The 23,635-nt window shown below is 46.7% G+C and overlaps 1 protein-coding gene and 1 non-coding gene across 3 annotated transcripts; one reads left to right on the top strand and one right to left on the bottom strand.

The window, feature by feature from the left end:
• Positions 1–1,887: 1,887 nt before the first annotated feature.
• C20H12orf54 (chromosome 20 C12orf54 homolog) lies at positions 1,888–22,538 on the top strand. 2 transcript variants are annotated; one of them, XM_028891859.2, is made up of 9 exons: positions 1,888–1,970; positions 2,537–2,620; positions 6,206–6,236; positions 6,666–6,704; positions 13,796–13,828; positions 16,433–16,457; positions 19,003–19,054; positions 20,440–20,608; positions 22,367–22,538. In XM_028891859.2, the coding sequence occupies exons 2-8, from the start codon at positions 2,598–2,600 to the stop codon at positions 20,543–20,545; spliced, it is 309 nt and encodes a 102-aa protein (XP_028747692.1). In that variant the 5' UTR covers positions 1,888–1,970; positions 2,537–2,597; the 3' UTR covers positions 20,546–20,608; positions 22,367–22,538. The 2 variants fall into 2 exon arrangements, with proteins under 2 accessions (XP_028747692.1, XP_037053288.1); XM_037197393.1 differs by lacking the exon at positions 13,796–13,828.
• Positions 19,799–19,871, bottom strand: Trnaa-ggc. Its single transcript has one exon. It is a non-coding gene; the product is annotated as a tRNA-Ala (tRNA).
• Positions 22,539–23,635: the final 1,097 nt, after the last annotated feature.

Below are 23,635 nucleotides of genomic sequence, written 5' to 3'. Positions count from 1 at the left end.
GTATGTCCTGAGCACTAAGCAAAGGAAACACAAGGTCTGAAGGCCGAGGTCATGTGATCTGTGTGCCGTACAGAGCCCATTCCGACTACTGTAGAAATATAAAAACGGCCCTGTTGAGAGGCTTTGGCAGCAGCTCAGGAAATAAACACAGCTTGTCTGGAGGCCAGGAGAAGTGATCAGATACACACACACACTTTGAGATACAGCCAGTAGGAAGAGCTAATGCAAGACGGGAAAGGAGGGGGTGATGAGCCCCCAGCTTTTGACCTGAGCTGGCAGATGCACCATCTCACGTGACCAGGGAGAATGGGTCTCTGGGGGGGCGGGGATTAAGAATTTAACTTTGGATAGAGTGGAAGTTTGTTGGTTTGTGGGATATGTCTGGCCAAAAGGGATAAAAGTCTATATGATAAGGGAAGATGGAGGAGCTTGGACTCTATGGACACTGGGGTAATAAGGAGGGCTATCAGTGAAGGGATGGGTCCTGGTGCTCTGATGGGTGATAGACTAATTAGACTCTTCTCGGCACTAATCCTACAAGCCCTTCACACTAGTGGGGAGGTGGTGTTCAGAGAGCCTATGGTGTTCTTGCTAGTAACAGCAGAAGTTCTAAAACCAGCCCAGCCTTTTCCACAAATCCTGGTGGAAACAGGCATGAGGGTGACCAGATGTCCAAACTTCTATCGCCTGGGTCTGTCCTGCCATTTTGTCACGGGGTTAAATGCAATGTAACTCTACTACAAATTCCAGATAGACCTTTGGGGACTCTGCTGAGGCATCTTTGACTCTTTCCCACCATCACCTAGGAAGATTATGGGCTCTGGAATGTTCTTCTGCCTCAGCTCCTGCCTTCCTGGACACATGCCAAAGTTCCTACTTTGCTGGGAATGTCCCACACTGACTCAGGGCTTCTCTGAGGCTGCTCCTCCTCAGGGTCTGGTCACAGCAGCAGCAAGACCTTGGTCCTGATGTGTCTTAGGATTTTTAGGCATATTAGCTTTATATTCGTTATTATTCATCAGTTTTTGGTGATTGTGGCTGGAGTTTCACAGTCAGGACAAATCTCTGTCACCCGCCAGTCCCACAGCCGCTCAGACCCAACCAAGTAAACACAAAGACTTACATATTGCTTCAAACTGTATGGCCGTGGCAGGCTTCTTGCTAGTTGTTCTTATAGCTTAAATAAGTCCATTTCTATAAGTCTATACCTTGCCACGTGGCTCATGGCTTACCGGTCGGTACTTTACATCTTCCTTGTCCTGGCAGCTGCTGCAGGCAGTGACTCCTTCTGCCTTCCTGTTCTTTTATTTCTCCTCTCTGTTAGTCCCACCTATACTTCCTGCCTAGCCACGGGCCAATCAGTGTTTTATTTATTGACCAATCAGAGCAACTTGACATACAGACCATCCCCCAGCACATCCAAGTGCAGACCATCTCAGACACCTGCACTCAGGCCCATGGTCCTAATCATCCTCTATACGGACCTGCTGGGCAAAGCCATGAGGAACCCTAGAAGGGCTCCCACAGGACATACAGAACATCCCACAGCAGGTGATTTTCCAAGTCAAAACGTTCTGGAATTCAGAACAAAAATGTTGATCTTTACTGAAATCTTGAAGTCAAGTTTTCCATGCCCTCTTTCAAAACTCAAAACAGAAGATAGATTCTACGTTGGAGCTCACTCTGGGGATCAATGGATGTTCCATAAAATCAATAGAGGAAAACAAAGGAGCCAAAGTCTCCGGAAACTAAACCTAACATTGCATATTATCTCGTCATTTCTCCATTTTCACGCAGAGGTAAGAACGCCTGAGGTGAGTCTAGGAGGGAGCCCATTGCCCCACATCTATGATGTCATAGCTGAGGTCACAAAGTGTTGGGAGGGACAGGTCAACCGCAGGGGGTCTGCTGTGCCATGGGGCTCAAAGGGGAGAAGGCTTAAGGGGGGAAAGGGTGCAAAGTGTGCCCAGGTAAGTGTCTGGGCTACGTGGCCTGGTCCCTGGTGGTTTGGAAGACGAGGAAGGGTGTCAGCGAGAGAAGTAGAATGGGACCCATCAAAGCAGGGTTTGTTCTGTATCCAGATCTGGGCTTTACAGGCTCGAGTGTACTGGCTACTGTTCTCCTTCCCCTTTTCAAAGCACTTGAAGGCTAGCACTGACTGACCGCCACCCATGTGTCCACCCTCAATAGATGACTAATTTTGAATTTACCATAGACTGTTTTCTGTCCTTGCCCTGGGTCCCAACTCAAGGAGTCTCTGGTCAGCCCCCTACATCTTAAGTGTGAGTTCCTCCAGTTGTGAAGGGGAGCTTTCCTAGGTCAAATGCCTCCTCCACTCACCTTTACTTTTCTTTATGCATACTACATACACACACACACACACACACACACACACACACACACACACACACACACTGGCCCACTCAAAACAAGGACATTTCCTGGAGTACTTAAGCCACGACTCAGCTTCCTACTCAGAGAGCAAGTGCTTTCTTCTCACCATCCATCTAAGGGAGTCTCCTCTGATTTATTTCAGGGCCTAAACGGTCTCCATCTTCAACTCCAAAGGCCTGGCCATATCACAAACATAAGCAAGAATGGCATCTGAACAGCAGAGAAGGTGGGCGGGGCCACCATCACCTTCCAGGGCCCTGTGGTTAGGTATATCTATGGGAGGAGAACCGGCTCCCTGCTTCCCGTCTCCATCTCCCTGCTTCCCGTCTCCATCTCCCTGCTTCCCGTCTCCATCTCCCTGCTTCCCATCTCCATCTCCCTGCTTCCCGTCTCCATCTCCCTGCTTCCCGTCTCCATCTCCCTGCTTCCCGTCTCCATCTCCCTGCTTCCCGTCTCCATCTCCCTGCTTCCCGTCTCCATCTCCCTGCTTCCCGTCTCCATCTGGCTGCTTCCCGTCTCCATCTGGCTGCTTCCCGTCTCCATCTCCCTGCTTCCCGTCTCCATCTCCCTGCTTCCCGTCTCCATCTCCCTGCTTCCCGTCTCCATCTCCCTGCTTCCCGTCTCCATCTCCCTGCTTCCCGTCTCCATCTCCCTGCTTCCCATCTCCATCTCCCTGCTTCCCGTCTCCATCTCCCTGCTTCCCGTCTCCATCTCCCTGCTTCCCGTCTCCATCTCCCTGCTTCCCGTCTCCATCTCCCTGCTTCCCGTCTCCATCTCCCTGCTTCACATCTCCATCTGGCTGCTTCCCGTCTCCATCTCCCTGCTTCACATCTCCATCTGGCTGCACCTAGGGTGGAGTAAACGGGGACTTTTTCGTGTTCCCCTTCTCTCCTTGGTACAAGGGGCCATCAATAGTCTTTGCGTTCTATCCAAGAAGGTGGGCTTGTTATGCCAGTCCTCCAAGGGTTGGCTGGGTACGACATGCTTAGAACACTCAATCATTTCCAGGTCCAATGTTCTCTGAGTCTTTTATGTCCTCTCCATTGTGAATCAAAGCCAGACATTCAACACCATGCTTCCCTTGGACTAGGATAATTTAAAAAAAGAAAAAAAGACATTTCTGTTAAATAAAAGAAGCTACATATAAGACCCAGAAAACATTAGCTAAAGTAAGGGGAGAAAGTTTGCTGTGAGCTTATATATCAGAAAAGCTTCAGAAAGGAACTGGGATTGACTTAAGTCCTTGAAGCACATGACAGATGTGTCAAGGTAAGAGTTTGTACGAATTAGGAGAGAGAGGGGTCTCTCGTAGGCTTGTAGACCGCCTGTCCTAAGTGCTCTCAGTGGTTAAATTTATCTCAGGCATGAAATTGAGCAAAGAACCAAAAGCCTGAATCTTGGCAGATGGGAAAGTTGTCTTCTGGACAACCGCTGACCTCAAGAACAAAATGGTGACTCTCTTGTGATTTTATATGAGCAAACACATAAGCCACGCAGACTCTTGAGTTCTCTACTAAGAACAGACTTTTTGTTTGGTTTGGTTGTGGCAGCAAACGTGGACAAGACACTGAGAAGGTAACACAGATCACAGTCATGCTTGGAATGAGCTTTACTGCTAAAAGGCTTTCCATCATTCTCCAAACCCCAGAATTGAGGTATTCCCCTTGCTGTATAGATGGGGAAACAAAACTCATCCAGGCAAAGGGACTTGCCAAAAAAGGTTAGAATTCTGGCCCTAAATTCCATTCCTCTAACTATAATGTAATCAACTTTCCAAGAACTCAACCACAAAACAAGCAGGTTGTGGTGACTAACGCGGTTTACAGCAATCAAAAGTCTGTGGTGGGATCAAAAGACCTGGGTTGGAATCCAAGCTTTTCCCTGTTAGCAAGCACATGTCACAGCCCGAGTTTGCTGCTCAGCAGAGTAAGGCCACCCACAGCTGCTTCATGGGATGTCTGCAGATAGAACGTGGGTCAGTGCCCAGTTCATGAAGGCTCAATCTTCTTCTGCCTTACATTCAGGTAATTCTTCCATGAGTCTGTCTCTCTCCTGCTCCTGGTACACCTCTCTTCTTTTCTCTGTTCCCATCTCTGTCACTCTATCTCCTGTCAATACGAGAGAGAGAGAGAGAGAGAGAGAGAGAGAGAGAGAGAGAGAGAGAGAATTTGTCCCACTATCCTTACCAAGTACAATTAGTCATTATCTCTGTTTAGAAGAATTTGGATTAAAAATCAGCATGGGCTGGGGGAAAAAAACAGCTCAGTGGTTAAGAGCATACACTGCTCTTGCAAAGGATCCAAATTCAATTCCCAGCACCCATGTCCAAACAGCTTACGATCACAGTAACTCCAGTTTCAGGGTAATCTGATGCCTCTGACCTACAAGGACTCCCACACTTGTATGAATAGACACACACACACACACACACACACACACACACACACACACACACACCTACACATAATTAAAAACAAAATACCTCTAAAAACAAAGCCCCAGTGTATCCTACTTCTGTTCTCTCTATACTCCCCTGAAGCAGATGCATAGAACCCCATGGGAAAGAATTGGGGGTATTTTAGAATAAGGGCCATGGCTTGAACTGGAGTGAGAAACATCTGTCCTCAGGTTCCATGGAGAAATAACAGTCTAGCTAGCAGAAGTCTGCCATGAGTCACCCAATGACTCCCAGGGATATTTCTACCCTGTTCTATCCTGAAAACATGTTCACTAAGAGTCCTCTCTTAAGTAGCACTCTTCTGGGCTCAACATCCTTTGGGGATCTTTTGCTATCCTCTGTGTTCCCAGATTTCCTGGGGTTACAGGCCTTCATGCTGTCCCTTGGAAAGGCTACATTCTTGTGACAGGAACAGTTCAAGCAGGACCTCAGAGACCTCAGGGTCCTCAGGTTCTTAAATATGTTTTTCCCTCCATCATTTCCCCCTCTTCAAATCTTATCTGAGGAGCTCTATCCAGAGGTGCCTGAAACTTTGCCTCTTCCAGATCACTTCCAGTCCCCTGGTTCTTTGGTATGTCGTCCCTACACAAATCCCCGTGTGGCCAGGAGACCTGAGATGAGTTTCTTTCCTTGGGAGCCAATAGAATGGTAGCTAGTGACTGCCCATGATTCCCCCGTCTCCATTCCTCTCCCGCCTGCCAGTTCCCTACCCCACACTCATCCATCCCCTCTCCAGGGTGACTCTGGCTCTCTAGTAGTACTTATGAGTAAGACCTTAGTGGACCATTGATGTGCTTTTTGTCTACAGCTCATTTTATTTTGACACTCTGCCCCTGGCTGAAGGAGGTCCACGCACTGTGACACCCACTTCTCCTTGTATCTTCTTTCTCCAGAACTGTATTTTCTAATAAATGACACTTGGGGAAAACAATAAGACCTTCAGTTCTGCTTCCCAGAATAGCAAGCTTTTTCAAGTTCTTCCTCAGCCTTGCGCCCCGAGCCCATCAGAAATCATGGAGGAAACATAGAACGCATTCCAGGACACAAAGACAACCGTTTTATAATTGCATGTACTTCTCAAAAGGGTCCTAGGCAGTTCAAAGACAAGAGTGGGGTGTAGCTATGATGGGCAGGAGGATGGTGAGGTGCCGCTTCCCCATGACTGCCCTGTAGGGCTCTCAGTGTTCTTTGTAATAACCATGATACCAAGAAGATAAAGTCCTGAGGGGAATATAAGAGGCGGGATCATGACTTTCCCTAAAATTTTAGAATTCTCACTAGTCCAGGGGAAATGAGAGAAAACTGAATTGCCTTCCCTGCTTCTCATCACATTTCGATCATCTTTCTTTCCAGTACATCTATTGAAGAGACAATAAAGGCACAGGTAGGTGAGGCAGTCACACGTATTGGTTTCTTGGCGGGGGGGCGGGGGTGTTCCTGGATTCTGGGGAGAAAAGAGATGGCTCTGGTCAGGAGGCAGAAAAGTTGTGTGGCAAAGATTGTATCTTTGTGGCACATAGGCTTTGTGGTTCGGGAGCTTGAAAGGCTGGCAGGTCACTAATACCAAGGCCAGGTCACAACTCCAACACCATTTCTATACATGACAGTCCCAGGGCAGGCTCCTGGGTGTGGATAAAGCAGGTCAGTGTAGACCGGGTGTTTATAAGGCTCTGCGCTACCCGGGGAAAAAAATAGAGTAACTTTTAGAATTTCACCTCAGTTCCAAGAAATAGCTTTTATTCCATGTTACATCAGGTCAGATTCTTGGAGAGTTTGGATAATGTTGCCAAGATTTGTCTTGTTATTTCAACAGGAAAGGGAGTTGGCAATAACTGAAACCCTGTGGGACCAGGTAAGTGCACAGGGTTACTTTTGACAACACAGTGTTGAGGGGGGGCTAATTTCTCTTCCTTTAGGCAGATTAGTGTCAAAGGTCACCCCATTCCCCCTGTCTTTTTCTAGCACTCTGAGCCCAAATCCTCAAAAGCACCCATCCCTGTACACCTTTACGCAGCTCCCGACACCCACCAATCTGGCCCTGATCACAGTCCTGTTTGCGTTATTGGGTCTCACAGCTGTTGAACCCCTTAGGGCTGAGTGGCTGCCACAGACTGGTAAGAGCAGGTTTGGCCACTCCCGTGGGCTCAGTGTGATGCAGCGCTGTGCTGATTCCACACAGTAAACACTAATGGAACTGCATTTCCAAGCCAGTTTAGAGAAATTCTTTAGATGTCATTCACTACCTCCATCTACAAGGGTTTAAGTGAAAACCCAGGGTGAAGAAGAACACTGCGGGTGAGTCCGGTTCTCTCCCTACAACACCCCCCCACCCCCGTCACAGGTCGATGGAACCCCAAGGAAAAGAAGCTCCGAAGCGTTTTGGGGATAAGGGTCAGGATATAAACTGAATGTGGATCATCTCCTCCGGGGATCACGGATAGAAAATATTCCAGCTAGTGGTATTCTGTATAGCAATGTGTTTGTGTACCACCATGTGGAGACTGATGGAAACCAATGTAGTTTTAATTTCCCTGAAGGCTAAAAATAAGCACCGTTTGAACTGTTTGCCAAACATTTTGTTCCTCCTTTTGAGACTCATCTGTTCAGTTTATTAACCAATTGTTGATTGGAAGATTTGGGAGGGTGTGGTTCTTTCTAGATATTAGCCCCCTCTGGTGTGGAGTTGGCAAAGACTCTTTCCCAGTCTGTAGCTGCCTCCACTCTACAGGCCCTTTCCTTTGCTGTGCGGATTTTGATTTGTGTAATACCTTTTGTCAACTCCTGGAGTTATTTTCTGTGCTGTTGGAGTCCTTTCAGAAAGTTTTTGCCTTTGTCTATCATGGTTTTTTGGTTTGTTTGCTTTTTTTTTTTTTTCAGACAGACTACTTCATGTAACCCAGGCTATTCTCAAACCCATAGCTTCTCATTAGCAATGCTAAGAGCCAGGAAAATGTGGGATGATACATTTGAAGTCCTGAAAATAAATAACTGCCAACAAAGATCACCACATACATCAATGGTATCTTTCAAAATTGACAGAAGAAAAAAAAACAGATCAAAATGCTTTTTATGTTTATACTCATTTTATATTTATATAAAGGAAGGGGGTGGTCTTTTTGAGACAGGTTCTCTATTATGCAGCTCTGACAGTCCTGGAACTCTCTATGTAGACCAGACTGGTCTCAAACTCAGAGGCCCACCTGCCTCACCTTGAGTACTATGATTAAAGGTTTGCACTACCACTGCTGGCTTGGATAAAATAATTTAATGGGAGCTATCTTGCACAAGGGATAATTCTTCTCCCAGAGGCCATAGGTGTCAGATTAAAAACCCAAGGCCAGGTGTGCTGTAACACCTCCAAGTTGTTGGCCAGAGGCATCCCAGAAGTCTTCAAGACAATAAAAACTATTGCCATTGCTCTTGAGTGCCTACCAGAAGCTGGTGGTAGTACCCTATTGCTGAAGACCACATTCTTTGGTCACATGACATGGGGTTATCAAGTTGGTGCTGACCAGGATACTTCCTGACTAGCTAGCTTTCACAGTACTGGAAAGTCTATACAGGCTGCTGAGGGGAAAGGCAACAACAGTCTTACCCAACTGTGAACCCTGTAAGCTACAATGCAACCAATGTAGTATGATATCCCTATCATAGTGGCAGGAATGTTATGGAGGTAACCAACCACTTTCTGCTTTAAATTAAGACACACTCCATAGGAAGAAATACTTACCTGCTACTGTAAATTGGCCAAGAACCCATGGATGGGAGCTTATAGGTCCCAGGGGTGGAGCTACTACTATTTTGCTAAATGGACATAGTATCAAGTTTCTTTGTTCAATAGATGATGGTTCACCCAGAAACTCACAACTGGTCATCACACAATGAATAAATGTCTACAGAGCATTCAGTCATAATTAGAAAACCCTATATCCTATTCTCTTCCTCAAATTCTCAAGGATCATCAGGGAAGAGAGGCAAAAAGATTGTAAGAGCCAGAAATTGGTGAGGACAGGGTGAAACAGTATCTTCTGGACATGACAGGATCTATGCACTCATGAAATCACATTAGCCATGGTTGTCTGTATAAGACCTGCACAAGATTAAGCCAGCCAGCCAGCATTCCAGTACAGAGGGATGTTCTCATGAGCCCACATTGCTAACTGAGGGGCAATAGGCAGTTTATGGCTTCTTGGGGAAGAGTCAGTTTTCTTTAAAGCCATGTCCCTGGTACATTGACTACACTCCAGTGGACAGCGCCATACACAGAAGTGTATGGGTAGCACAAACTGGACTTGGTGATTTATTAGGGAAAAAAGAGGACATGAAGATGGGAGTAGGTGTGAGTTGATCTCGTAGTAGTTGGGGGGCAGTGAAAGGGTCATTTGGTCAAAATACTTTGCATACACATATGAAATTTTCAAAGAATTAACACTCTTTTAGAAAATAGACCTCTCTTGGCTGGAGAAATGATTCTGTAGTCAAGATCACTTTTTGCTCTTGCAGAAGACCCAGGTTTAGTTTTCAACACCAATGTGGAAGCTCCCAACTATCTGTAACTCCAGTTCCAAGACACACGATGTCCTCTTCTGACCTCCACAGGCATCAGGCACACACATAATTAAAACATATACATTCAGATCTCTTTTTAAGTAGGACTCTGAAAACTATTTTTCAGCTACCTTTTTCTTTCCTAAATTTGTTCTTTCGACAATTCCACACATGTAGTTAGTGCATTCTGATAACACTCTTTGCTCTCTCATTTCCCTCCTACCTCCCTTACATACACGTGCCTTCCAATCCCTTTCCCACACCTTCTTCCGCTTTGTGACCCACTGAGCTTCACCGGGGCTGTCTGCATGACCACAGTTTTGCTGCTATCCGTTAGACCATGGTAAGTGCCTCAGTGGGTACACAGCTGAACACAACATCTGCCACCCCTCAAAATGCAGCATGAGCTCCCAGTTCAGCAGGGAGGAAGTGGGAGAGGGCCACGTGGGCTCCTCCACAATCTGACAGGTCCAGGCTGGTACAGACCCATTTCTTGCTGCTGTAAGGTCCTGAATGCATTGGCTGCCGTACGTGCCCACAATACAGCAGTTCACAGATCATCTCTCTATATTCCGGCTCTTAGGTTCTTCCTCTCCCTTCTTCCTCTTCATTCCCTGAGCCTTAGAGGGGGCGTCATGAATGTCCTATTTAGGACTGTGCAATCAACTGATGTTTATTCCCAGTCTCTTTTTTTTTCTTTTTTTCTTTTTTCTTTTTCTTTTTTTTTGGGGGGGGGGTTCGAGACAGGGTTTCTCTGTGTAGCTTTGTGCCTTTCCTGGAACTCGCTTTGGAGACCAGGCTGGCCTCGAACTCACAGAGATCCGCCTGCCTCTGCCTCCCGAGTGCTGGGATTAAAGGCGTGCACCACCACTGCCAGGCGATTCCCAGTCTCTTGAGTGGCCATGTGTCACTACGTTCACTATGTTTGGGATGTAAAGAAGAGTGCCTCTGATTAAGACACAGTAGCATTTGTCTATGGGTATAAACACTCAGAAGGCAGCGTGGTGCTGTGCCAATTCAACCAAATAATAATAATAAATGTCCCGAGGGCCTAAGACTTCCTCAGCCATGAGCTTTTAGCCATATTTAGAGTACCAAGAATAGATCCCCTCTCATGAATGCTGTCTCAGAACCAACCAGAAACTACTTGGTTGCCCCATAATAGTGTGTCACTACCGCACCCATGGGCACATCTCGGCTGGCAGATTGATATTGTCGTAGGATCCTCAGCTGAGTAAAACCAATGGTGCTTTTCTTCCCCAAGAAGTCTGCCTTGCACCTTTGGGCACCATGAAAGTTGGCCAATGGGAAGGAAAGTTCAGCTCAGCAACAAGGTCTTATCAACAGTTATGGTGGGCAACCAAAAGGGACAGCGAGGGCCTGTATTGTTTTGGGAGCCTCAGGAGTCTCTGACCAACAACTCATAAGGAAGTATCCCACGCCTGGCACTAGGATTTTGGTTTAATAATCCCTGGTTATAAGGTTCGGCATTATTCCGACATACGGGCTGTCACCCCCTGGCGCTCATATTTTTTCACTGACTTACAACGTGGCAGGTTTTCATATGGCTTTCTCTGGAGTCCTTCCTCTTGGTTAGCACTCCATTTCTCCAGCCCCCCATCTCCCTCCCCTCATCTCTGCTTAAACCGTGGCCTCAGCATTCACCGCTTCCATGTCACCTCGTTCTTCTGTCCCCACACCACCGTCTTATTTGCCGTTTCCAGTATCGGGCAAGTGTGAGCTGGAAAGGGCGTCACCGCGACTTGCCGCCTCACAGTTCTTATGTCTCGGCGTTTCACGAAGCTGCTGGGATTCGTTCTCCGTTCTCCAGTTTTTCATTCCTTCCCTTTCCACACTCTACTGTGTGTGACGCTCCCAGGTGACTGTCTTCGGTTGTGTGTCTGTTTGTCCCCGCTCGTCAGGGGACCGGCCAACAGTCTCCATGTTGGGTTCCAATAAAAGACACTTGTGTCCTTCACCTTGTCCTGAGTAAGACACAAAGACAGCTGTACCGGGGTACTTGTTGAGAAAAATACAGTGTATTGCTCTTTAGAACGAGGGCTACTGTTACATTAAAAAAAAAAAAAAAGGAAATGGGAAGAGAGGAAGGAGAGTATGAGAGAGAAAGTTATGTGGTTAGAGGGATGATAAATAATACAGAAAATATTACAGAATTGGTACAGAAAAGGAAAGCAAAAGAGTTAAAACCAAATAACAACTGGAGTACAGAAGTGTAAGCAAAAGAAGATAAATAAAATGAAATCAATAAGATCGCCTTATCAGTATTTCTTCCTACTTGGGATGACAGTCTGGTCAGTTGTCACCTGTATCAGACACCGCATGTCTGAGGGCATATTACTAGTCTCAATCATTCAAACAAATTATATTAGTTACAGTCTCCCTGCTGAGAGGAGTCTGTGTGGGGGACTCCAACTTCTGCAGGAACCCCCCAGTCTGAGGCATCACTACCACCACCACGATGGTCTGCCAGCTCCAGGTTTGTCTGTGGTGTGCTGGGGAGGACGCTTTTGATACAGGACACACTGTGGCTGCGGTTCTGGGGGATGAGGAAGGTCCGCTCAAACTCGTGTGCACCTTTTCTCCGGGTCCTCTCAGGCAGATGGCAGCGGGTTTTTGTCACCAGGGACGCCCATTGTGCCTGTTGTGAGGACTGCAACAGACTCAGCCCATGTCTCACACCCCATGTTCTCACTCGCCCAGGTGGTAGTGTGGGTACCGTTTCCTGTGCACTCGTCGGGCTGGACACTCCAGGACACTCTTAGCTTTAGGCTCTTGTGTCACTGATGCCAGTGCCTGGAGGCCAGAGTTGTCCCAGCCATCTTTCTGCCTGGGCACGCCCAGCTCATTGTCGTGTCTCCACACCCTGCTCAGCCTCTCTCCAGCTTGATGTTTGTGGTGGCTCCCATAGGCTCATCTGTTTGCATATTTGGTCCTCAGTTGGTGGAACTTTGGGGGAAGGAGTAGGGGGTGTGGATTTGTTGGAGGAGGTGTGTCACTGGGGTGTGGGCTTTGAGGATTCAAAAGTCCATGCTATTCCTAGTTAGGGCTCTCTCTCTCTCTCTCTCTCTCTCTCTCTCTCTCTCTCTCTCTCTCTCTCTCTCTCTCTCTGCTGCCAGGCTCCTCACCATGATGGCCTAACCCTCTGAAACCTTGAGCCCCATACAAATGATTTCTTCTATAAGTTGCCTTGGTCATGGTGGCTTAACACACCAATAGAAAAGTAACTAAGACATTGTTCTCACAGTGCTCTTGTCTGGGGATAAGGATGTAGGGTACAGCACCTTCCTCGCCCTACTACTGACCTCAGTGTTTCCCACAGGCTCATACATTTGAATGTTTGGTTCTCAGTTGGTAGACTGTTTAGGAAGGATTAAGAGGTGTGGCCTTGTTGGAGGAGGTGTGTCTCTATGAATGGGCTTCGAAGCTCCAAAAGCCCATACCAGGTCCAGTCTCTCTCTCTCTCTCTCTCTCTCTCTCTCTCTCTCTCTCTCTCTCTCTCTCTCTCTCTCTCCCCACCCCCCACCCCCGCCCCTCCCCATCAGATATAAGCTCTTAGCTCCTGCTTCAGTGCCCTGCCTGCCTGCTGCTATTCTCCCTGCAGTGATGGTCCGTGGACTCACCCTCCGAAACCGTAAGCAAAGCCCAGTTAAAGGCTTTCTTTTAGAAGTTGCCTTGACCGTGCTGTCTTGTCTCCACAACAATAGGAAAACAATGTCTACCCCATCCCAGTGTGGCCAGGTGCCATTTGCTGGCTGGTGCCGGCTGCTTCTCTGCAGGAGATTTCACAGAACTTTGTGTGTTCCTGGTGCTCTTCAAGTTCTCTCAGCAGAACCGTCTGTTCTTATTCATCCTGACCCTTCTCCCTGACCCGTCACAGAGGGGCAACTTCTAACCCTCCATCTTACCCAGAGGGCCTTAAAGGGATAGCTCAGGCTGACCTCAAATTCATGATTCCTCTCCCCACCCTCTTCAGCACTGGCCTACTAGCAGGCGCCAGCATGGCCAACAGTATTCATTTTAATAGCTGCACTCAGTTTCAACACAAGAAGGACTGATTCGGCAGAAATGAAATACTGAGTTTCCCTAACATTCTCTTCAGACCTCCTTAAACACATTACTAACATGCACTCACCGCATGGAGCAATGGCCTAGAGATCTGTGTCGAGCTGAAGTCATTGTGGGTTATTACTGGGGCTAACGAGCCCCATCCTGTTGGAACTCACTGCGCACAGTGGAGCAATGAGGTCATGATATAAAGTAATATACTATAAACCGGGAGGTTAGGTCACTTCATGTTATATGTAAGTTCCCTGTGTGATGAGGTGATCGTTTGTAATACTAATCTGTTGTGTCTGCCTATTCTTCTTCTGCCAGGTGCTAACAGCCTTTAAGGGCATCCAAAAGGAGGTGAGGTTAAGTTTTGACTCTCTAAATTCCCTGCCTTTTTAACATCACTTTTCCTCCATGTTCTGCTGAGATGTGAACGCTTACCAAGGTGTTCATTTCAAAGAATATGACTGACTGGTCACCCCAGGCAACTGAGGCAAGAAGAGGCCTAACAACTCCCTCCAAAGAATTATAGTAAAATACTAGGGTCAGGAGGGTTGAAATTACCAGAAATTCTCTCAACAGAATTCTTGATGTGGTTGTTATGACATGCTGATCAGGGACTGCACTGAGGGGAACCCTCTAGGTAGCATGATAAATGGCCTTGAGAGATGATGTGCCCGTTAACTGTGGGAAGGTGTGAATTACAGCCCAGGTCTAAACTTTTGTCCTCTCTGCAGAGTTCAATGGGTTTTCTAAACACTGATCAAATATTTAAACATTTTAATGACGCAGATGCTATCTATATTGCTGGCCTTTCCCCAGAGGCTGAGCTTGTTCGAAACTGAGAGCCGTCAAGTCCCTGCCATGCGTCTGCTCCTCCCTCTCCCTCCCCTCCCTCTTCTAGCCTCCTCCCTACCCCTCTCCTCTATCTATATAATAATATATATTCATAATCACCTATTAACAGACTGTTTGCATAGGCTATAGTCAGAAGGAAACATAATTTTGAACATGTATCATAAAACAGATATCATAAAATGAGGGCAAACAAGGAACTTCCTTACACACTTCTTTTGTTCCTCGAAGAAAGACATAACTTCATTAAAATTAGACTCTAAACACACGATGAGCCCCCTGAGGTCTTAGAACAACCGTCCCCTCTTCCTAGTTGGAGAGGAATACCGGCAAGGAGGCTGAGAAGGCACTAAAACATTTCTCTAATTCCCCACCGCCTCTGGTCCCTGGAACTCGGTCCAGTTCTGTAGTCCGGTACTCACACCGTGTGTCCTGACAGTGTCTGGAACCGACTGTTCTGAAAGTCACAGCAGGCTTTGCTTCTGGCTAGGTAAAGAGGGCACTGGACGGAGATCAGAAACATCATAGTCCCGCCCAGTTGTGTCTCTAGGGTCGGGGCACTTTCTCTCTACCTAGACTTTTAGTCTCCTGAGACCACAGTCTCCTGCAGACAGAATCTGAGCTGGTGGAGGGGGAGATCCTTTTTTGTGTTAACTTGTAGCTTCTCCGGGTGTATGTGAAGTTAACAGTCCATCTGCTCCCCGCCCCCCAACCTCACAGAAGGCCTCTGTGGTGCCTCCTCTTGGAGTGATACCGACCTAGTCCCTTCCCTGATAGAACCTTCATGTCGGTTCAGACTAGATCCCCTAGTCATGGTATAGGGGCAATTTTTTAACTCAGATACTAAGATAAGACAAGCAAGGTGCTGGAGAGACAGTTCAGTGATTAAGAGCTGTTATTGAGGTTTCCAAAACCCACAATGCAGCTAACAAAGCTGTAATTCCAGTTCCAGGGATATGATGCCCTCTTCTGGCCTCCACAGGTACTGCATGCATGGGATGCAGCCATACATGCACGAAAAAAACTCAGTAACACATAAAATAAAAATCTTTTTTAGGGCGGTGGTGGTGCATGCCTTTAATCCCAGCACTCAGGAGGCAGAGCCAGGCAGATCTCTGTGAGTTCGAGGCCAGCCTGGGCTACAGAGGGAGATCCAGGATAGGCACCAAAACCACACAGAGAAACCCTGTCTCAAAAAAACAAACAAACAAACAAAAAGAGAGAGAGAGTATAAAAAGTAGGAATTAGAACAAGCCTTATTTCCGATTAGACAACTAAGACCCACATTAGAGCAGCCATCTGGGTACCTTACATGAGTTCAGTAGGACCACAATGAACCAGCAGCAGCTGTGTACACTGAGGCACGTAGAAGTGACCTGCAAAGGCCCTTCCCAAGTCTACAGTAAATCACTGGAGACACCATGAGGAAAGCAGGGGGGGGGGGGGGCGGGCAAAGCAGAAAAGCTAGGAGAAAAGAAGTCAGTTCTCTCTATGTTCATTCAGGCTGTTAAGTAATGAGTTGCATCTCCCATCTCTACTTTATTATCCACCATCTACTGGCCACATGTTGTAGGGAAGGATTATCTGAAGCAGCCAGCTTTGAAAGATACAAAGCCAATACAAACTCTGCTTTTAGAGAATGTGGAGTTCCATCCCATATGTCTTAGGGTTACTACTGCTGTGAAGAGACATCATGACCACAGTAACTCTTATAAAGGAAAACATTTGGTGGCTTACAGTTTCAGAGGTTCAGTCCATTATCATCATGGTGGCACATGGCAGCATGCAGGCAGATGTGATGCTGGAGAAGGAGCTGAGAGTCCTACAGCTTGCAGGCAACAGGAAGTGAACTGACTCACTGGGTGTGGCTTGAGCATATATGAGACCTCAAAGCCCGCCTCCACAGTGACACACTTCCTCCAACAAGGCCACACCTCCCGGTAGTGCCACGCCCTTTAGGGGCCATTTCCTTTCAAACCACCACACCATACATCTGTGTCCCACAATTACTCACCTCTACATCTGGCTAGTCTGTGGCCAACACACTGAAGACCTAGGGGTACCAGCCTTCTAAGTCTCTCATCATGAATCCTCATTCTCTTTCAGCTTCAGGAAGATGCTCGGATTCGAGGTAAAAAGAAAGATGCCAAGGTTTGGATATGGGAATAAGGGGTGGAGCTTGGGAGTAAGGGGTTTATCCCAAGTCTCATGTGAAGATCAGCCATCTGGAGGACAGCTGGACTCTGGCTTCCTTCACATCAAGCGGAACATTGGTTTTCCTTGAATACCTCCATAAACACGCTTCTCTTCTCCATCCAGCCCAATGACCTGGTATCTTGGTCTGTTAACACTGTTGTCACAGAATGTCATAGATGAGCGGCTTATAAACAACAGAAGCTTATTTCTCATGGTTCTGGAAGATCCCAGAACAATTTGCTGGCAGATTTGATGATTGATGGAGCCTTATCCTCTGTGTTAGCTGCCTCACTTCTACTGACCAGAACCAGGCTACTTCCTGGATCATGGCTCGCCTTTTCACTTTTTTTTTTTTCACCTTGGAAGTGGCATAGGAGTTGTTTTTTTTACAAGGACACTAATCCAATTTGTGAGAACTCCATCTCCCAAAGCCCTGCTTCCAAAAACCATCACATTGGTGATTTGGTTTCAGTATGTGGTTGTGGAGGGACCACAGCATTCCGTCTATAGCCCTCGGACAGTGATGGAAGGATCCTGAGACAGAATGAATGACTCCTGAGAGACTGAGAACGCTTATCATTCAATCAGTCATGGCTCCTTCCGACAGTGGAGGGTCGACTAGCAGAACAGAATGACTTTCCAGTTCCGTGGGAAGAAGGGCTTAGGAGGGATAGGACAGTGGAGAGTTTACACAGAACTAGTGACCAAGTTGCAATTCTTTTTAAGGGGTGTGTGTGTGTGTGTGTGTGTGTGTGTGTGTCCACAAGGGCAGAAGAGGTCATTAGATCTGCTACATGCTGGAATTAGAGGTGGCTATGAGCCACCTACTGTGGGTACTGGGAACCGAACTCTGGTCCTCTGAAAGAGCAGCAATTGCTTTTAACCACAGAGCTATCTCTCTAGCCCAAATTTTAGTTCCCAAAATATTCAGGGCTCTGGAGTTATCATCAAAGCCACACTTGGGGTTCCTTCCTGTACCCCTGCCAGAACAGAGCCCATCAGTCATGGTTCATTCAGCGTTTATACTTATTCAAATCATCCAGGTCTCTTGCTAGGAAGTCGGAGTCTTAGGGTGGGCTTGAGTTCTGAGGATCCAGATCTGTCTCTATCATGATGCCAAAGCTGCTGATCTGCCTGTCAGGATGAAATGAGATTAATTCAGGGGCCTCAAAATGCCATCAAAGGGTTGAAGACACTTTGCCTGGGTACAGTAGGCAAAGGGGCAGTGTCATGAATATTGGGGTGGGGGGGCCCTCCACAAAACAGAACTCATGGAAGTATAAATCTTGGGGATATTTAAATATGGGCAGTTCAGAAAAGAGTCCCTCTGATATTTCTTCAAACTTAGTCCATGACACCCACGCAAGTAAACATGTTCTGGTAGACTCTACTATAAGACATTGTCGCTGAAGAGTGTTTTCTCGGGATAGTGACCTCTAAGGTCAAAAGGCAAAGGGCAACACTTACTGCTACTTGAAGGATGTCCTTCTCTATCTAAGCAAACTTGACTTCCAAAGAAGTCAGTGTAGGAACTTGGGAATCCCTCTATGAATGTCAACACTCTAAAAAGTGTGGGTTTCTGATCTAACTGCAGCTATTGCAGTTCTGTTTCCTAAAGGGGAACCCGGGATCAATTTTGAGTGAGGAGAATGTATCCATTCCTCCACAGCTTGGGATGTAGCTTAGCAGGTGACCGTTTTCATCTAGCATGCACAAAGTCCTGGCTTCAGTATGTAGCATCACATAACTCTATAATTCAAGCACTCAGGGGGCAGAGGCAGGAGGACCAAGAGTTCAAGGCCATCCTTGGCCACAAAATGAGTTCAAGACCACTCTAGGATATGTCATATCTAGTTCCAAGTAATATAAAATCCACAGGCTTGGGAGAATTCTGTCAGTAAAATCCTTGCCATCCAAGCATGGGGACCTGAATTCTAGCCCAGAACCCACGTTTTAAAACCTGAGTGTGGTGACATGTGCTTGTAACCTCAGCAATGGGGCACTGAAGGCCAGGAGACCCTTGGGGCTTGTTGGCCTACCCTTACTTGGTGAGTTCTAGGCCCGTAAGAGATCCTGGCTCAAAAAGCAGTGTAGACAGTACCTGAGGAACAACATGTGTGTGAGTTTGACCTCTGGTCTACACACACACACACACACACACACACACACACACACACACACACCACTTTCCCATCACCCTTCCCAAAATGCTATAAAAAGGAAGCCAGTAGGAAATGGCTGCTCCAGTGTCTGAGCCTGAGACAGCCGACTCAGCAGCACTGGTTGGAGCAGATCTCAATGCCACAACAGACTACGCTTCACAGCTATCTGGTGCCACATCCCACCTCCTCTGACAGGTTCTATGTTAACGTGAGTCTGGCCCCTCCCACTCTGCCTGGCTAGACCCTTGACTGGAGATAGGAGCTTGGCAACTGGGGAGACATTTCCAGACCCCTGTAACAGAATGTCTCCTTCCTCAGGCATGAGCAACCGTTCTGTGACATCCATGCCACCTGCACCCCCCAGGACTGGGTAAGTGGCCCTATTCTAATGGTCTGAAAAAGGGATGACATCCACCTAGATGTGGGTGCTGTGGCCGGAAATGTAGCTAGCTATGAGCCTGCCTTCGGAAGCCTATAGTTGTGATGCATGCCCTCCTGAAAGAGCATGAATTGGTAAGCAGCAAAGCCAAGGCCTCTTTCTCTACCCAGAAACCCCATCAGGAATCCCTGAAATCCCACGGTCACATCTGGACCTCATTAGAACAGATTTTGGAAAATTCTCCTCATTGAACCAGGGAGTGGACTTAAGTTCTGAGGTTCTGTCTCTCTGTTTCCCATATGATGTCAAAGCTAATGATAAGGGCACATAGAAAGACACCGAGTTGGAAAGAAAAGTCATGAAGAATGACAAGGAATCAAGGGCTTCCTTAGCAGGTTGTAAAATAAATTAATGGAAGCTTGAGAGTCCTGTACCCCAACACTGGGCACAACCAGGGGACAAGATGCAGCCGCCATCTAGAGATTCAAGCATCAGGAATGGTTTCCAACAGTGACACCTGAAAGTTTTTTGTGAGTGGTGAAAACATACTATAGCATTATGCTTCAGGTGGATTTGAAGATATTTTTAAAGTATCTGGTTGACATGTTTCAGGTATGGCCCTGCCTAAGCCAAGAACTGGAAAAGGTGAGCTCCCTAGACTCTCTAAACATAATTTGTCCCTCTCAGAGCACTGACCTTACAAAATAAAGCCACTCCAACTATTATTTATTCTTTTTACAGCACTGGGGCTTGAACCCAGGGCCCCATGCTTGCCAGGCAAGTGCTCTACCACTGAGCTATATCCCCAGCTCTCTCCTTGTACTTTTCATTTTGAGACATGGTCTAACTAAGTTGCCCAGGCTGGCTTCAAACTCATTCAGTAGCCTGGAGAGGCCTTGAACTTGGAATCCTCCTGCCTCAGCCTCCTACATGGCTAGAATTACAGGTCTACACCACCATGACCAGCACACACATACCTTGTAAACAGATTGGTAGTTACTCTTGATCAGTGCTGAACATGTAAGGAACACTGATATGCAAAGAGTTTTTACAGAAACTCTAAATTGAATTATCATAGATCTTTGCCATGAGGAACAACAATTGGCCAAAATTCTGCTAAACCTATTGTCTTGTCTTAATGCTCCTCTGAAGCAAGCCAGAGAGGCATTCTCCTGATGAACATTTGGCTCTGATGAGTTATGACTCTTAATCCTAATGCCCAACAAGGGCTTTTTTTCCTCATGGAATTGGAAGCCCGGCATCGGCGATGCTCATTTCCACTGCTGTAAATGCTCAAAGGCAGTAGAGAATGTGAAGGGGCACAGAGACTGGGCTCTCCTTCCCTCATGACCTATCATTCCTCTTATTTGGTACAGAAGCTTCAAGCCTCCAGATTTCCCTACAGCCCCAAATAAGAATCACAGGTCAACTCTGGAGTGCAGCCATCAGAAGCAGTTCTTACAACCCAAGGATGTTAACTAAGAGACCAGTCAACCTTCTACCCTAGACTCTTTCATCAAGGAAGCACTCCTGTGTTTCTTCCAGGTATTTACTCAACTACCCTTCCCTGCCTCCTCTTCCTGATGACCCTGCTATTTATAGAGGAACCCAGACTTCCTAGATACTCTTAACAACATGGCAGAGGAAGACCTTAGCAAGCAGGGCTAGTCCAGAGCAAAGGTTGAAAGAGCAGACAGATGAGGGCAGGACCAGCCCGTGTTCTTTTGATCTCTCTGGTCAAGACAAAGAACAAAACAGAATGTGCCAGCCATAGATGGTTCTATATAGGAAAGAGTGTTCAAGAATCAGAGAAAAACAAGGGTTAAGGAGATGGAACCATGGAGAGGTTAAAATGCTAATGAACATGAAGCCCATAGTTTGTTTATAGAAAGTATCTTAGAAACTCGCATCCCTTTGGGGGTCTTAATTCAGTATCAAGAGTCAAACAGTAGACAGACATGCATAATGGACTTCTTTTTAACTTTCATGACAATTTTACACAACATATAACCCCCTCTAGTCTTTCCCCCACCTTACAATCTGTTCCTCCCTACATCCCCCTTCCCACATTCATAACATTTGGTGCTGCTGTTGCTGATGTTTTGCTGAGATGGAGTGACTTATCCAGAGTTGTCCGTGTGATCACGGCTTTGGACTTATCCATTGCAGCCTGGTGGCCTCTTTAGTGTGCACACAACTGAAAAAAAAAAAAATGACTGTCTCTCCCCCAGAACCCGTCGGCAGTTCAGTAGGGAGAGGTAGGGGTCCTATCTTCCCCAACCCATGACTGATTCTTGATAGACCACGTCTTGTGTGGGTTTACTGTAGGTAGCCATAACCATGACCATGTGAGGTCATGGCCATACTGGCTGTGTCATATGGACCCACAAGACAGTGTTTGACGGCCATTTCCCTGTCTTCCAGCTCCTACATTCTTTCCTCCCCCTTTTCTGCAATGACCCCTAAGCCTTAGCAGGGGTGGCATAAATATCCTGTTTAGAGCTCCACACTCAACTGTCACATTCTCTTTGAGCACCTGGAGTGGCCATGCATCTTTTCATGAATCACCATTCATTTCCGAGAGACTCCTCTGACTAAAGGACAGAGTAGCATTTGTCTATGGGTAAAAACATAAATATGAAAAGGCACTCACTGCCTCCAGATTCTTTTTAATAATGTGGTTGAGTGTGGTGCCCCCTGGTGAACGCTATTTAACCAACAGGCCATTTCCTCAACACTCTTAATGCCCCTTTACCTTGGGCTCATCTGACTCTTAAGCCCGCCTGCAGGAGACTTCCTCAGATGCTTGCCTCTCCATGGCTGCCTCTGGGGCTCTCAGAGAATCCTCCTCAAGACACAGCCTGAGTTACGGGTGAAGGGGAAAAAAAATGACTTCATCTGCCTGAGTCTCAGAACAGGGACTATGCATCTTCTTAAGTGTCCTCTTTGAAATAGTTTATCCCCATTTCCCCCAGTAAATAGTCAAAATACACAAAGATTCTCATATTCAAAATAAGATTACATCCTTCTAAAAGAACAACTTCAGTCAGAAAGCTTTGGTCGTCTCTCAAAAACCAACTTTTGTTTTGGATAGAGAGGCAGAAATCTCTCCCATCAGTGCAGCAAGCACGCCGCACCAAGGGTGCTGAGCTGGGCCTGCTGAGCTGGGCCTGCTCCAGCACACAGTCCACAGTAGTAGCTCTCTTCCCTGACTTATGGTGGATGCCTGGATGGGAGCCTGGAGCTGGTCACATCACCACACGCACGTCTTCCAAGTCACCTGACCAGTACATTATCTTTCAGGGCTCGACTCAGTTGCCTGATAAACAAAGCATAGGAGACAGACATCCTCATTACCAGAGTCTACAGCAGCAACTGGGAACTTGGAAATCAACTGAGAGCCAGGGACATCTTAACTGCCAAGCAAAGAATCCATCAGATAAACAATGAAGCAAATAAATGTGATGTAAACCAATGTCATCTTGGTTCTTCCCGGGTGGCGGGATGTGAGGAGAGAGTTGATAAGTCACAGCACTGAGCGATGGGAGAATATCTGAGTCACAGCTTGTAAACTCATTGTCTGTCTCCTGTTCTTTGTGGGGTTCAGTGTCCTTCGGTGTGTAGAAAAAAAGGCATCAGGAGTGGGGACTGAAGGCTCCTTTCATGTCTAACACACTGTGCCCCAAATAGTCTCAAGCTATCATTCCACCATAGTCACCCCCACCTAAGGGAGGACCGCCTAATCCGACAGAATTTCCTATATTACTTAGAATTGTGTGAATACAAATACGTATATTACATGGCAAGAAAGACAGCTTTTATTTCTTTTCTAAACAGAATCTGAATAAACGGAACACAACATATTCAGTAACTATACAGCACAGAGTGTAATCCCAGGTGTAAGAGCTTGTCACTGGACCGCTGGTTTTGTGTGCCAACTTGACACAGAGCCATCAGACAGGAAGAAGATTCAGTTGAGGAAAGGCCACCATGAGACCCAGCTGTAAGGCATTTCTCAATCAGTGATCAATGGGGGAGGGCCCAGCCCATGGTGGGTGGTACCGTCCCTGAGCTGCCGGTCCTGGGTTCTGTAAGAAAGCAGGCTGAGCAAGCCAAGGGAAGCAAGCCAGTAAGCACCCCTCCATGGCCTCTGCACCAGCTCCTGCCTCTGGGATCCTGCCCTGTGTGAGTTCCTGTCCCAACTTTCTCAAAGGATGGACTATGATGTAGAAGTGTAAGCCAAATAAACCCTTTCCTCCCCAGTTTGCTTTTTGGTCATGGTGTTTCACTGCAGCAATAGAAACCCTAATAAAGACGGTCACACAGCCAGGACAACAATAAGCAGAATGCTCTAGAGCGGTATAGTAAGTTCTTAAATTGTCAACTCCTTATATACTGACCTGGTATTAGTTAAAATGCAAATTTTAACTCATTAAAATAGAATTACTAGATGACAGCACATAATAATCGACAGTAATTGCTGGTTAAAAACAAAAACCAGATAGAGAATTTCTCTATTTTCATGTTAAACAGTATTTAAAATATGCTCTGATCCTTCTATTTCTAAAAGTG

The sequence above is a fragment of the Peromyscus leucopus genome, chromosome 20 (genome assembly GCF_004664715.2).
Source record: "Peromyscus leucopus breed LL Stock chromosome 20, UCI_PerLeu_2.1, whole genome shotgun sequence".
NCBI classification, from domain to species: Eukaryota; Metazoa; Chordata; class Mammalia; order Rodentia; family Cricetidae; genus Peromyscus; species Peromyscus leucopus.
This window is presented reverse-complemented; position numbering and strand designations above follow the sequence as displayed.